Genomic DNA, 17071 nt, shown 5'->3' with positions numbered 1-17071 from the left:
AATCACAGAAGTAATCCATTTGATTCTAACAACTTTTAGACAATCTTCATATGAAGTTAAAACTACACTTGTTCAACAGAAAAAAGTTCAACTTTAAGCTAAAAAATACCTAGGGCAACTAAATCTAAAAGAATCATAGAACAAGATTCTCAGGGTGCTTAATAAACATCACCATGCCCTAGCTGCAAAATAGATGAGTTCAGCTAGAAACAAAGCATTGCATTTGCAGCCAACAGTAATGATGATTAAGCTGAAGAAAGACATGATTTTCTTGTCATCTTTATTCAAGTATTTCACAGCAGTTATATTACAAATTACAGTAAATGTTCAAAATTCCAGAATTCAAAAATTAAATAATTTACTTCAAACTAATGTAAAATGAAGTCAAATGTAAAACATCAACTTAACACAATTCTAAATTAAACTACAAACCCAAAATAGACCATAGTTGAGGAGGTCTACTTACTCTACAAAGTGGACATACATGAATGAAACCAAAGAGGACTCCCAAAGTCTAAATAACCGAATGTACAAAATACAAAAGATGTTGGTACAAGTCCAAATTCAAGCTTACAATGTGATTACAAATAATAATTATAATAACAATGGCATTCAGCTACGGGACCTGACACTGAAGATACCTACTGAATAGCACCATAGCTGAACCAACTTAATCAAAAAATGGGAAGATATTACCACCCCACTCCCTAAAAAATAAAATCCAGTAAATCTACAAATACATTGGCATATGAGAAAAATCAAGTCCTGAAAGAATGTACTGAAAGGACAATAAAACTAAACAAAAAAAAATTAATCACAGGTGAGATTCAAGCTCAAAAACACAATTAACTCCACAGCCATCAGTTTCAACCTAGTGCAGTTCCATCGTCTTCAAAAGCTCCTATGGTCCCCACAGCTGAGCATTAACTATTGTTGGGCTGGGCCGTGATACACATTTTAGTCATCTGGGAGCAAGGTTTTACACAGGAGCTAATGTATAATGCTCACAATAGGAAATAAGAACAGAGGTCAATTTGTACATATTTTTGCCAATGCTATACAGCAAAAATCAAGAACTTACAGAAAGGTAAACAAAATTGAGTCTGCTTGGATAATTTTACAAGCTGCTTTAAATTCTAGAACCACCAGATAGCTGTAAAGTAAGCAAAACTGGTATAGCGTGTTTCTTTTGCAGGGGGAAAGGGGCCAGAGGAGTTAGTACAATTTCAGCTCATTTTTCTCCCCTTGGCATTAGATTGGCTTTCTCCTTAAGACCTAAACTGTTCAGAGTGGCAGATCCTATCATACTGAGGTTGCCTCCTATTTCTCTTATCTCTATCAAGGTTAAAATTAAAAAACTTGATCTTTTGGAAGCATTTTAATGCTGAACATAAATAAATTTCCCTTGTCAAACTCACTGATGGCTAAAACCTTAACCTGTACAAATTTAGTAACTTACTAAGAACATGTGCATTTTTTTTTCCATTCACAAGTGCTGCTGTTACTTGAACAGAATGCTTCTGAATTAGAGTAACTGGAATAAATATTTAAAGAAAAATAGTGCAGCAAGAACCTGAGACTTGCAAAAAACCCTTTTACCAGAAACTTGCTACAAAAAATCTGCTACATCTTATTTCATCAAATCTTTAAATTCTGTAACAATTTCCATCAAAATACAAAATGCTAATGTATTAGACAGTAAAATAGCTTGAACTGGTATGATGGTAATAAATACTAAAGAAAGCATGAAAATCCTCCCAATAATCAAATTAGAGGTTTCAAATGACCTCCCCTTTAAAATTGGTTCATCGTTAATCGCACTTGCCCACCTTAAAAATACAGTGTGTCTACACGGGTAGCATCTTGAATTATATGACTAACTGAATATCATGAAAAGTTCATAGGTATAAAGAAAACAAGTGGCATTATTTTAAAATTAAACTAGAGTTAGAAAGCGTAAAATGTTCATGTAAATGCAAAGAAGCACTTAAGATTACTGCAGTAGCCTTGGCCAAAGCGTGCTTTCTGCATTGGCATCCAGCACCCTACGAAGCCAGAGACGAGGAGACAAGTACCTTAGCTTCAGCATGTAAACGGTGGCAAAGTGAATACAGAACTCTGTAGACACCGTTGGTAACTAAAATACAAAAAGCTGAGGTAGCTCAGTATCTCTGCAGTAGTCCAAGACCATTTGCTCTAAAATCCAAACTACATGTGTTGCATATATTGGAAAGACACACCTGTGCAGCTAACGGCTATAATGAACGAAGGTATCAAGCCAACTTGTCAAAATTTTCTACTTTTTTGTTTAAAAATCATCTGATAAAAAAGTCACTGCACTCCTTTTGCCTCTTTGCAACTGCCTAGACTGTGTCTCTGAATTTGTAGAAAGTTTTTGTAAAACTAGTAATCCATAATTAATTTTAGATAAGTACAAGTCACAGAAATCGCTCAACAAGATCCAAAATGGGTTCCGATCAAAATGAATAGTTAGTTGTGAAGGTAAGCTTATGATGAGGGATTTAAATATTAATACTGTTATTCAAGGACCATACCAGAGCTCACTTGCAACTATGCATATTGAAAAAGAATTTTATGGAGCTCCTAGACAAAAATTCCTCTTTTCTTTCCATTTGGCAAGTCCTGGCTTTAAACCAAAACAGTAATAATTTGCTATACATGAAAATCATTCTTCTCTGGGAACTCAAACATGAATATCCATTAAATTACCACTGATAGAAGAAAATAGAAGGCAGTTCTATTTTCTGACCATCATTGTCATCGATACCAAAAAGAGTGTGGTTTTTTTTTTTATGGATTGTGTATTATTTTTTGTTGTTGTTGCTTCATCACATGTTTCTTAAACAGAAACAAACCATACAGGAAAACTTACCATTTTTAGTATATTTTGTAGCTTAACAACTTTCTTGATTGAGTTTTAAAAGCAATATAGGCATTTCATACCAAATCACTGGCTGCCTCTTAATGATACAGAGTATCAAAACTTATTTTCAGGGTTGTGACCAAAGAAAACATTCTAATTCATTTGCTACAAACAAGCCCATCCTTGTGTTTAGCCTTATCCTTTCTCAAATGAATAAAAAGGCACATTAAAGGCAGTTCTAAAGAGCCTAATCTAATTTCATCCAGTTTCTTCAGTTTCCCACCAGAATGTACCATAGCCAATTTCAAAACAGGCTTTAGTCCATTACCCAGAGAAAAAAATAAAACAAATATGATAAAAGGGGTAGAAAGGAGAGGGAAAGGAACAGGTTGCCCACTTTTTAAACAATTCAACACAGTAAGAACTGCCCCATCCAGTTTCCTCAAATTTGCTGGTCTGCTCCCTAAGAGACAAATCTCCAAAAAAGAGTGCACAAAAAGAGGAGCAGAAGTGAGAGCAGTTTCTGTAGCACCAAAATCTCCAATCTGTGGGGTTGTATTTTTTATTTGTGGAAAATACAACATGTTTCTGAAGTTCTGTTTGGTTCTTGTAGGCTGGTTGGTTTCAGGTACCTGAGACAATAGCACCAAATTCAACAGAGAGAAAGAATGAGTGAGAGAGCACTTTACACCAAGGCTCTGCACGTTAATTGGTGCAATTTGAAATTGAATGGCTCAGAAGACTGCTCTGTCAGGAGCAGATTGGAGGGGATAAACCACTCTTCTTGAAAGGTTCATAGGAATGTCTCAAACATATGAACTGTTCTTTCCATCTCCTATAAGGGGGAGGAAAAAAGTACAAGTTACCTATTAAAGGAAATACAAAAGCATTACGGAAAAATTCACTTCAAATCAACTTTCTCAAGAAAGAATTTTAGATACAAAGTTAAGCTTTAACTATATTCCTGATTATAATACTATAGTTACTGTGTAAGACTATCTGCTCTAGACATTTCCAAATGCCTCCTATTTTACATTTAGGCTAATGAGGATGATGCTAGCAACGAGTTCTTGTTATACCAGATATTTTATTAAGAAATTTGCATATATAAATAATTTGCCAGGAAGTAAATAGCAGAGTCAAGATTTGAATACAGAGTCAGGATTTGAATACAGGTAGCCTCACTCCAAAGCCTACACACTTCCCTACTCATTATGGAGTGGGTTGCCATTTCCTTCTTCAGGGGACCTTCTCGACCCAAGAATTGAACCTGGGTCTCCAGCATTCCAGGCAGATTCTTTACCATGTGAGCCACCAGGGAAGTCCTCATTATATTCAACTCCCAAAGCAAAATGAATCTATTCCATATGTAAAACTTGTACCCAAAGTAGAATGCACCTTGTTCCCAATGCTGTTCACTTGAATTAGAATTGAAATTTAGAAAGGAAAAAAAAAGCCAGGAAGAGTCAATGCCACCACCCCCAGGAATGCCACTCACTGGTGATTCTGCTATAGATTTCCTTCCCTTCTAAATGAGGCCCCAAGATTATATGGTTCCAAGACCCAGACTGAAAAATGTTTCACTGCTGAAGAGTATTCAGTCCATTCATGATAATCAAATATCATCATGTGAACAAAGAAGTTCTAGAATTTAAAAAAAGTAAAGAACTCTACCCCACACATTACATTCAGATAGGCAAATGCCAAATACATCTAAGACATCTGGTTTTCCTTTCCCTCTTTATGAAAAATAAATGTGTGTGTGCTCAGTCATGTCTGACTCTTTGGGATCCCATGGACTATAGCCCATCAGGCTTCTCTGTCCATGGGATTTCCCAGCCAAGAATACTAGAGCAGGTTGCAACTTCCTACTCCAGGGATCTTCCCGACCCAGGGATCAAACCCCCATCTCTTGTGCCTCTGCTTTGGCAGGTGGATTCTTTACCACTGCGCCACCCAAAACACCTCCAAAGAAATTATATCCTACATCTCTACAGAACTAATAAGGTATACTAACAGATTATCATCTAATCAAAAGGTTATATAAATGATCAATCAGAATTACTCCTGCTAAATGTTTCATCATATGTTACTGAGTAGGAGAAAAGTCCAGTTATGAAACAGAATATACAATACTATCCCAACTTTTAAATACACATCCATACTTATATACATGTTATGTACATCTAGACATTTTTAAAGGATGGAAAATATTCTAAGAGATTAACAATGATTAGTTTCCTCCTAATGGTGGAGGAATGTGGTGGTATGTGGGTGATGTTTTTATTTTTTCATTTTTGCTTTCCTGTTATATAGTTTCTACATTATTATATAAGGTTGGTACAGATTCATAAAAATGTGACAGAAAAATATGATTACAAAATAACTTTTAAGTGCACCCTTGCTTTGATTCAAGTATAATACAGGCATTGCTGTTGTTTAGTTGCTGAGTCGTATCTGACTCGCTTTTGACCCCATGGATTGTGTAGCCCACCAGGGATTTTCCAGACAAGAATACTGGAGTGGGTTGCCATTTCCTTCTCCAAAGGATCTTCCTGACACGGGGACTGAACCTGCATCTCCTGCACTGCAGGCAGATTCTTTACCACTGAGCCACCTGGGAAGCCTAATGCAGGCATACGCTGGAGACACTGCCTTCCAGACAAAAAACAAAGGCAGTTATATAAATTGTTTAGTTTCCCAGTGCAAATAAAAGTTGTGTTTACATACACTGTGTAATGGCATTATGTCTAAAACACAATGTACACACCTTAATTTTTTTAACATTTTAAAATTTGTGGGAAAAAAATGCTAACCATCATCTGAGCCTTCAGAAAGTCATAATCTTTTTGCAGTAACATCAAAGATCACTAATCACAGATCACCATAATATAATAATGAAAATGTATGAAATACTGCAACTATTATCAAAATGTAACACAGAAACACAAAGTGAGCAAATGCTGTTGCAAAATGGAGGTGTTGCCACAAATCTTCAACTTGCAAAAATTTCAGTATGTGCACAGGACAATAAAGCAAGATATGCCTGTATTCCATATTACACATGCAGAATAGGCACATCCTCTACACATAAACCTTTAACATATTAAAAACGTTCCTTGAGAACAGAGACTTTTGTCTTATTCATTTTTTGCATTCACATTTGCTCAGATGACCTCAAAAAGCAGAAGAGTGACATAATGATATAAATTATATAAAAAAAGATATAAGCTCGTATTTATAAGAAATTTTCTTATGGCCCAGAATTGTCTAGAAGGGCAATGGCTCACTTCTATGGTATTCAAGCATAAGGACAACCACTCATGTGGCTGTTTCACAAGGACTAGATCTGATTAAATGAGATGACTTTTAAGTTCTCTTCCAGTCATTACTAGGGTGGCCAATAGGTCTCAAGGCCCACACCAACCCCTTTTAACCAGTAGTGGCTGCCTAGAGAGTAGTGGTAACATGGACTGTGAGGCCAGCTCACATTCAACAGGCCCACGTGATACGCATCATCTGTGAAGTCGCCGAGAAGCAAGGGAGGGGAGAACTGCACCATGCTATTCCGTGTGTCTGCCAACCATGGATTTCTGTGTTTTGATAAACAAAGAAACCCAGATTACTTCTGTTCTGAGACAAAAGGGTACAAAGAGGTTATTTTTATAACTCTTCATGATTCGTCTTAATCTTAAATCTTCAAATCACTCTTCAGTTACTTGGCGAAAAATTCAAAATAAAATAACTTTGTTTTCTCTTTACTTTGTGACAAGTAACAGCACATATTTATTTATTCTCCAGATGAACTAAACACTTACCTCTACAAGTTGTGATTTGTCATAATCTTTACGGTGACGGTAGATGCACTGACTAAGAAGAGAATATAATCTCTCAAGTTGATCAACAGCCAGATTGTTGCTTTTATCTACCAACAAATCAAGCAATTTCTAAGAAAAATTAAAAGAATAAAATGAAGTTTGATTTCATTGTTCACACTGAAACAGTACTACTCAAATGCTAGGCAACAGGTACCACATGCTATGGTATAAACCTGACCCCTTAGTTTAGAAGATTCCAGGGCTTAGTTTATTACCAAGAACATTCTCATATTTCTAAACCCCTCAAAACACAAACAACTCTTTTTCATTAGAAGCCCTAGAGTACTCATATTCCAAGGTTCAAGGAAAAAATTACTAAAACTTATTTCCATTCATTTAAAACTTCCCAGGAAGAGCTAAGCTTACCTTCAGTCTCTCATGATCAACTATAAGAGGCGGCACAGGCTCAGATGGCTCTTCTGGAACCAGTTCCAGGCTTGTTGTTTTTGCCTGTTCTAAAATTAACTTACGGTATTTCTTTACTTTAGAAGCACCTACAATTGAAAGAAAAATGCACTGCAGCAAATAAAAGTTCATAAAAATCAGGCTTAAACTATTATAAATTTTACCCACCACAAATCCTTTTTGGAATAAGGATATTATTCTTCAATTAATAAATGGTTTTTTGAGGTAAGACTAAGAAACCTAAGTTAAAGAGGACTAAACCACAACTATGAAAGCCAAGTCATACCAGAATATCACCTAACAAATGTATCCACTGAAAGGAAGGTAAAAGCAATCTTCAGCTCTAAGAAGTGACTTATAAACTATCTTCACTCTCTGTATGATAATCATTTTAAAATGTGGAGCTTTCAGAACTAGAAGAAAAGGAAGCAACATAGAAAAGCAGATGCTAACACAAAGTAAGGCCAACCCGCTTCATATCTGCCTCCCAAAGCAAAACATTTTCCTCAACATTGTCTGAAATTTCTTATTTTTCTCAGTTATACTGCCTGTGTTACACAATATTTTCTCTTAAAAATATAAGTCCATTAAAAATGCAAAAGGTCTAGTGTCTTTTCCTACTACCTTTGATTAAATTAATATATTTTAATACTTTCCTCCCAACATTCTCCTAAGACCAATCATACTGAAAAAAACAGAAATTTGGAGGCAGCTAAGTATAATTTGACTGCACCAGGCACTCTGAGGGGTAGGGAGGGTAGGCAGACCATTAAGCCCTACGCGCTCTGAGTAGGAGTACTCTAAAGAAGAGACGGGCAGGGGTAGGGGGCCACAAGGACAAACTTGGACCATTTCTTACACAGGACCTGGCCCGTGTTCTGGGAAACTAAGGAGAATCTTTCTCCTCCCTCCTGCATTAGTCCTCTTATTCCCAAGTCTTTAAACAATTCTTTCTCATCAATGCCTGCTATATAAATAATAAAAGAACCAAGATGTTGCCTTCAAAAACATATACCCTGATGTATCAGAGAAATTTTATATTAAAGACAGCCTTTAGACTGAAAACCTAGTTTAATTAACATATGAAAAACCAGTTCGATTAACATATGCTAGGAGTTTTGTTAAGACCACATGAATCCTCATTATTTCACCCAGGGACGTCTAGGGGGTCAAAGAACCTGAGTTAGGAACCACTGCGCCAGGTTACAGTGCCCTGGACACTTACAAATGAAAACTTCAGGTGAAGCTTTTACACAGCAAATACTTTTAAAGCTGTTAGCTGAACATAATATTCATTTAAACCTTTTCTGTAAGCTTACTAAAATCTCATAGTGAAGTAGCATTACAAAGACTCCCCCACCCACTCACCCATTCTGCCTCGTAACAGGAGTCTCTCCCTTTTCCCCACATTGTCCCATTCATTACTTAATTCTAGCTTCAACACATTTTTTAAGTTCTGTCTATATGATAGCCCAGATAAATAATGCTTCTAAAACTGCTTTCTACTATTAAATATTAAAAATTTTCAAGAGGCAGCATAAATCTGTACCTTTCTCTTTATCCATTAAAAGAATTCTAAGACTTTGAACAATATCATCCTACTCTAATTCTTCTGGATAGCTCAAATAAACTGGCATTAAAAAACTTTTCTCACAGAGCCCAAATCCCAGGCTAACACCATATACTCCACACAATTTAGAGAGCACAATACAATTTCAAGATAATCGAGTGCAAGACTAGTTACCTGTTTAGGAAGGAAATGCACAGTGAACAGGGTAGGTCTGTCTCTTAATACACCCCACCCCTCCACGGGCTAAAGAATCATGATAAATAGCAAAGCAGGGCCAGAAACTCTCAACTCCCCCATCCACTGCTTCTTCAGGAATCACATATCCAAGGGAAGTCAGGAGTGGGCAGAGAGCTCTGACTCAGCAAGAATCAAGTCACTTTGACAGTGAGGATTCTGCTGCTTTCTTCCACCACTGGTTTATAAAGCAACAGTGTCTCTAGATTAACACCCCTCAGATTCAACTGACAATGACTGCCTGGCATGAATATACCTTAGGATGTGCCAGGTACCAGGAGAGGCAATTAACATACAAGACTTATTTAATCCCTGCAGTGATACCACCCTGAAGTTTAATTCAGAAGATGGAAAGACGCAGAACCAGAAAATACAAGCAACTAACTCAGAATCACATGATTATAATAAACAACAGTGGAAATATAATGTGGGTTTATATGACTCTGATATACCATACTGCCATAGCATCCAAGTCTTCTCACCTACCTCTCACCCCATCCCAATAATCCTTCTGTCAGAAATCCCATCCTCTTAACAACTGTGGATTTATTCAGCTTTCAGTCATAAATCCATTAGGAAAGGGACAATAATCAGACAGGAGCATGAAGAGGAAGCAGCCAGGAAAGCAATGCCTTCTGGACAATAAACCCTCTAAAACATACACCAAAATTTATTATGTGTGTGTACACTTTTCTAGGAAAAGGGGTGAAAACTGCAACAAATTCTCAAAGGGGTATAATTATTCATCAACTATTGCTACTGGGGACCAGATAAAATATGCATGTAATTAACTCTGCAGTTTAAAACCTCAGGAAAAATTTTAAAACATTAGCTCTACCTTCTTTATCCAGTTCTGCATCTTTAACCTCTACATCAGGGCCAGGCTCTAACTTCTCGTTAGTGCTACATTCCAGTGCCTCTAGTTTCTCAGGATCATCTCCATGATTTTCATTTGAAGTTTCTGGTTTTTCTTTTGACTGGTCCTCCAGGAGAGTCTTTTGTTCAGAACTACATTTATCTCCACTGCCACAGCAAGAAACTACTTCAGCTTTGCCATTCTGACACTCCAGAACTGGTATTCCTTCAAAACTGTCTGTGGAGGCCTCACCATTTAGACAGCCTTCTTTAAGGAAAGGCTCTTTCCGAGATGTCTGTTCTGGATTTAGAGAACTGCTGCTGTTGATGAGTAGAGACTCATTTGAACTTTCCTCTTCGGTAGATGCAAAGTTCTCTTTTGTGCTTGCTCCATTGTTAAGCCTCTGCCCCTGGTCCATGTCCATGATGTCACAGGATGATTCATCATTGGTCATAGATAAGTCTCCAGTCTCTTCTCCATTTTCTTCATGGCAGTCAGTGCTTACCTCAAACTCTCCATTTTCGAGCAATTTCCTGTCCTCCATATGATTCTCATAGTCAGTAAATTTGGTGTCATCTTCATCTTTTTTTAAATTATTGACTTTCCTTTTCTTAATAATTCCTTTACCCCACTGTGATCGCCGCCGTGATTTTCTCCGAACTCGAACTATTTTACAAAGAAGGGAAAAAGATATATAGAACTTGTAGGTGCAATGCTTGTTTCACAAATGTTTATTAAGTAAGATCCAAAAGAAAGTAAACCCACACTACCGTAACACAGAGACAAAAACTACTTAGCTCTTGGCACCCATGTTGACTAATCTTCACACCTACAAAATGGATATGATGTCAGGGATGAGCTCTGACAAATGAAAATATTTTTAATTTATTTCCTGCATGAGTTGACTAAGCACTCACTCTTTATGACTGCCCTAGATCCTACTTTATTGCTTTTCCTAATTCTTAACACCCAAAGGCCAAGCACACTATACATTTAGGAAATGGTCATATTACCAGGCTGCCTGGAAGGTTTGGGACTACAGCCCTGGATTTCCACCAGGAAAATGAGTGCTTTGCCAGCAAGATCTCCCAAAAGCTCTTAAACCATAAAAGAAATTAAGATATGATCGAATATGTGAAGAGACAAAAGTTATAGGTATCTCTACTGCCTCTCCTTTCCTAAGAAGTTTAGACAATGTGGTTAGCCACCTGTTAGCCTTCTACCACAAATGTTTCTCCTAGCAGGATCAATTTCTTGCAAAGTTGTTATTGGAAAATATGCAGAAAACAAGTCCTCTGCTATCAAGGCAACAATAACAACATTAATAAACACTGAAAATAAATATTTGGTCAGTTATATAAAGTGAGAGACCTACAAAAGTTGCAGGGACTATACTCTTTGGTGTTAGAAACTATCAAGAGTTTTATCAGTAGATAGCTGGTACTTTCAGGTCATGATGGACATAGGAATATTTATTTCCCACATCAAAGGTAGTTGGTTGTGCAAGTCGATCCCATTGTCCCTAAAATGAAAAGTTAACTTCTATTTTGCAATGTGGGACACTTGCATGAAGAAATTTAAATATAAAAGTTATTAAAGCAAACTAGTTAAGCTAGAGACTTATTACTTCTGACATCTACCACTGGATTCTGAATATTAGTTGAAAGCCATCAGAGTAAAAGTAATTCATTTTTTCCAAGGCTATAAAAATAATGTCAAATCTGGCTTAGTTTAAAAAGAGATAATATATATTTTTAATATGTCAATGTTGAAAGCTTTCTGGGCAAAGACATTTTAAAAAGAAAATGCAAATATGGGCCACTAAGTGGAGAATGTTTAATCCATAGTTTTAAAATTGCTGTTGAAAGACAAATAGAAGGGAATATGGTCTTAAAACAACCCTCATTTCTTTACGTCAGCACTTAATATGAACTTGTGATCTTTATCCATTAAAATAATTCTAAAACATTATTATGTATGTGTACACTTTTCTAGGAAAAAAAATGAATAAAGATCTTTTAATGGATAAAGATCATAATGTATCAACAGCACATAGTGTGTTTACATACTTTTTTCACCCTTTTATCTTTAATCCTTACTAAGTCTTATAAAGACACCAAGGTAAGATATATGACAAATTGTCATAAATGTTACTTTTCTTTCTGATCTAAGAATAAATCTACCAAAGGTTTCTAAAATCATTTCCAAAATTCAACTTATTTAGTGACTTGGCTCAAAATTTATTTTGCCCTCAAAACTGTACTATCATTGCAATCATCTCTCCATTCGTTTCCCCCCCCCCCCCCATTTCTATTTTTACAATTTACAGTTACAGGGTAATTGCAGAAGAAATTTCTATGTTAGTCTACTTTTAAAAGCACAGGCTAAAGTGATGAGCATTCATAAGCATTCAATTACTTATATGAAAGATTAACCTAGTCCATATTAAAAGTGAAAGAAAAGTATTCAGCTTGCTCTTTCTCTAAAATGTAGAACTGTTAGGCTTTTCTACCTGACCAGTCACTCCTGACATTGTGTCCTTGCTTATTCTCCAACAACCAAAGTGACAAGAGGTTCCCTTTTCCTTTCCTTACTAGGTCATGTAGCACTAAAGCCAGGAGGCTGGACCCTGCTCGATCAAGAGCCAGCTCAATTATTTGATAACGTACTCGTACCCTAAGCAAAAGCTAGGAACTTTTCTGAAGTTTACTTCTAATGCTTTCATCCCAGACAAGAGAAAATGTTCTTATTTGTGGGGAGGTCAAACTAGAGGTATTTTCCCCATCTTTTTATAATCACTTCTAATGCTTAGTGAGATTTTGGTCAAATAAGAGAAATTGGTTATATATGTGCCACAAGAATCAAGATTTTTGTTTCAGTCACTGCTCTATCACCTTTTTCAGGGGTACTTTTTGTGAAAAGCCCATTTAGAGGCACAGTCTTTAAAATCAAGTTTTATAGCATCTCTGAGCTTGTTCCCAAAACTAAGACCTTAGGAAAGCAACTCTTCCATAGGGAGATTTAGACATACTAATTTAAGTAACATAATGTAAAATAGTCAAATGATGAGTCACATATGCCATCTACTGGTCAGAGAAAACAAAATTCACATTTGTAGATTAAAAAACATTTTAACACTTATAGAAAATTAAAACTGTTGAAGCAATGTTCAATATATTTTAGTGGGTAAATATTTTTATCAGTTCCAGAGAATGTAAGGATTTCAACATTTAAATTAGAGTGTTATGTTAGATAATCCAGGTCACGATTCAAGGTACAACCAGGACAAATAGCTTAATCAGCTTCCTAGGACGAAATGCACTATTAACTCCTTCAAATTTTCTCACACATGAATGCCATTTATCACAAAGAGGACAAGATTAAAAAAAAAAAAAAAAACTGAGTCTGGTTCATTTTCATTCAACTTCAATGCCACTGGTGGAAGAACTTATTATGGCCATCTTTACTGACAGCCGGAGCAGAATTACCACCTTTATATCAGAAGAATAGCATACACAATCCAAAGATGGCCATCTTTAGTGAAACATAAAGATTACATTAGGAAGATGCTGTGTTTATTACCATTTGTCTTTTAGAAATTTTTACAGATCACCATGAATAAGGAAAAGTGAGGAAAACATAGAACACTGAATTTTCCCTTCTAAATACACCTCACTTACAAAACAAACAAAAGAAAACAAACAAAAAAGATCAAAACAAACAGAAGAAAAATAAATAAATACATCTCACTTAAACAAAACCAGAAAAAGAAAGCTGAATAGATTTTTCTCAGAAAAATCAACTTCCTGCTGTTAATTCAGGCACTCTCTTACACCACAGTTTCCATTTCCCACCATAAAGAGAGCACCCTGCATAATATACAGCAAGGGGTTGAAGGTGGGGTGGATAATAATCTACTGGCTGCATATCTCTTTCCAAAACCCAAAGTCTAAAGCTGAAAATATTTAAATCTAGTTCAACTACAACAGCAAGCACTGAACAGAGATAGAAAAAAGCAAATAAGGTTAAAGAAATATACTGATTCAGCATCTTACCCCACAAGCTCCTGGCAGCCCTTTGGTGTATGTGCCCAATTCCTAACACTTCTGCCTCATTCACAGTTGTTCCCACTGCTGGATAACAAGATCTCAAATACTCACATGCACATTTATTTGCAGAACTGTGCCAGACATCCATTGGATTTCTTTGTTTGTGCCGAAATGCCTCTTCAACTCTAGTTTCTGTCTTTCGAGCTCCAGTACCATGAGGATTTATTTGTTCTGCTGTTACCGATAAGCCTGCAAGCAGAAGATAAGCGATACCTATTTAAATATCCCCAGCTACATAAACCAACAAGGTTAAAAAAAAAAGTCTGAAATACTGAGTTTTAAAGTCATTAATTATACTTGGACAGTTTGTAATTTGGATGAAAATAGTACCTTTTGTCTTAAGATGGGAAAGAAACTAGATATCATATCATAAAAATAAAATGGTAGGCCATGCTTATTTACACTTAATCCCCAAAAGGCCCCATGTTGACTAACTTTATTTTGCAAAGGGATACATTTCACATTTTTATGACTGTAAGACAATAAGATTATATATTGCCAAAAAGTCATGATTTCTGCCATCTTAGAAAGTATAAGCATATACTGGGCCACTAAACCCCATTCATATAAACCATTTCCATCTGATATAAGCTGGCTGTTACAGCACACTGTGTAAGTTTGGTTTTTCTGCATTGATCTTCATAAAAATAACTGTTCCATCTCAATTTTCTTTACAGATCTCTTTCTTCTATGCTGTCTTTAGTGTTACCATCCAAGTTTCTAAGGACTATCTCTGGAATCCCTTTTCTTCTCACTTCAATCTACATCTTCCACCACAAGTATCATTCATGCCTTCAGCTTCTACTGACATTATTTAATTATTCCCAAATCACATTTTAATCCAAAACTCTCTTGAGCTCCTCCTGATTTATATCAGCTGCCTACTTGATATCACCAACTGCATATCCTAAAGATAGATCAAATTAAAAATAACTGGTTTCTCTTTTTCCCAGAAAAAGACCTGTCCTTATATATTCCCTCTCTCTACTGGTAGTATTAGCATCTCTTTAAATCATTAAATCAGTAATGTGGCAGCTAAATTTTGCCTCTTTCTTTCCTTCCCAATGCCTTCCACCCCTGCAGCCACAACTGTCTCATGTTAATCCTACTTTCATTCCCACTTCATTACTTAAAACTCTGGACTTCTCCAACAGACCCCACCCTCCAACAGTTTAACCGAGGTACAATTAACACAAAATAAAAATCACTCACTTCAAGTGTACAATTAAGTGATTTTTAGCAGATTTACAGAGCTGTGCAATCACACAGCAATCCAATTTAAGAAACTGTTCCAGGCAATCACTAATCCACTTTTTGTCTCTATAATAGACTGGCTTTTTGTGAGCATTTCATATGAATGGAATTATACAATATCTGGTCTTTGGTGACTGTTTTCTCTCACTTAGAGTAACATTTCTAAAGTTCATCCATGTTGCACCTTGTTCCTTTTTATAGCTGAGCGGTATGTCATTGTACAATACACCCTGTTTTGCTTACCCATTCATCAGTTGACAGACATTTGGGTTGTTTCTAGTTTTTAGTTGCTGTGAATAATACTGCTATGAACACTCATGTACAAGTCTTTATATGGACATATGTTTTCATTTCTCTTGGGAAGATCCCTAGGAGTAGAATCGCTGGGTCATATGGTAAACATTATGCTTAACTTTTTTAGAAACGGCCAAAATGTTTGCAAAACTGGCTCCGACAGCTTTCTAACTAGGCTCTCATCCTCCCACCCTGCCATAGTGAGACCTTGCTATTCCCTGCTGCCAAAATAATTTACCAATCCATTCCACTGCTTCAGATACTTCAATGACTCCTACTGCCTACGACAATTGTTCTCAAACTTCAGTATACATAAAAACCACTGTTAAAGCACAGATTTCTCAAGCTTCTCTCAGAGAACGTAGTTTCCCAGTTCTAAGCTAATGTGGGTAATTAACACACATTTTAAAAAAAACACAGACCTACAGAATAAAGTCCAAGTCCATGACATTGATTCACTCAATTACTTGCACTTATATTGTAAATAAGGAGGAGAGAGACAACAACAACAACAAAATGACAAAAGCTATGGTGACCAGAGCCTATATTAGATTAAATGGCCAGGGAAGGCCTCTCTAATACAGTAGAAGAAAAGTATATTCACAACTTCAATGTCCTCAGCCCAGCGCACCTTCTGAGTTCTATTTCTCACCCGTCTGTACATCTTTAGCAATGCCAAACAGTTAGCAGTTCTTCAGATATGCCACGTTATTTCATGTCTCTGCAGAACTGTGTGTTCTGCCTACAATACTTCCTCCTCCTTTGTCACTGCCTCCTCCTTCCCTCTACTTCACTACAGACCACACTTGTACATTCATTCCCCAAACTCTGATTTCCTACCAGGTTTCCTACCAGGAGGTCTATCCTCTGTGATGAATATGCTGTAGTTAGTGCATATGCCACACTGCACTTGATTTGTTTTACACTTACTCTCTCCTGCTAAAGTACGAGTTCCCCAAGGACAGGATTATATACTGAACAAACAAAACACATGTGCTATGTGTTTATATTAACAAAATTGCACATAAAACTCCAATAAGTTAAAAAAAAAAGTATTCCTAAATTTTTAATAATATTAGATATTACATGTTAAAAATAAAACTCTTCAAATATGAAAACCTATCTAAATCCTTTAAGAACAGAAATCCATAATTAACAAAGATGTGTTCCTACAAAAGAAATTTCACTAAGTACTGCTTTATTTCTATAATTGGCACTAAAATTGTCACAGAAAGTAAATTTTTAAAACATCTTTGAGAATTTACATGACACATATTCGTATCAGAAATTAAGTAAAGGCTGGGCCTCAAGATACACTTTCATTATACCAGCAACTATAAGTAAACACCATCCAGTGACACTCAGTGACCTCTTAGTCTTCAATAGCATGTTCACTTCTATAACTTACCTCTTTTTATTCTTGCTTCCTTAATTTCTTCACAGAGTTTATTAAATTCTGGATCCAACTCAGCTGCAATGATGGCATGTGCAGTATCCTTCAGAGTACAAGCCCTGTGCCTAATTATTTTGTCTGTTAAAAAGTTGGTATACATTTATTAAACACACAAATGAAATAACATGAAAAAA

At 36.1% G+C, this 17071-nt stretch overlaps 1 protein-coding gene across 5 annotated transcripts in view; it reads right to left on the bottom strand.

The window, feature by feature from the left end:
* Positions 1-263: 263 nt before the first annotated feature.
* ATAD2B (ATPase family AAA domain containing 2B) overlaps positions 264-17071 on the bottom strand; it is a 122299-nt gene continuing 105491 nt past the window's right edge. For 4 of the 5 annotated variants that reach the window (XM_061433188.1, XM_061433190.1, XM_061433192.1 and 1 more), the window contains 6 exons: positions 16893-17015; positions 13988-14125; positions 9810-10493; positions 7129-7256; positions 6703-6831; positions 264-3719 (listed from right to left, as the gene is read on the bottom strand). In XM_061433188.1, coding sequence (XP_061289172.1) covers positions 3678-3719; positions 6703-6831; positions 7129-7256; positions 9810-10493; positions 13988-14125; positions 16893-17015 — 1244 coding nt within the window. In that variant the 3' untranslated portion in view covers positions 264-3677. The other variant, XM_061433189.1, reaches the window with a different exon arrangement.

The sequence above is a fragment of the Bos javanicus genome, chromosome 11, assembly GCF_032452875.1.
Source record: "Bos javanicus breed banteng chromosome 11, ARS-OSU_banteng_1.0, whole genome shotgun sequence".
Taxonomy (NCBI): Eukaryota; Metazoa; Chordata; class Mammalia; order Artiodactyla; family Bovidae; genus Bos; species Bos javanicus.
The sequence above is the reverse complement of the archived record's forward strand: the minus strand, read 5'-3'. Positions and strand labels throughout refer to the sequence as shown.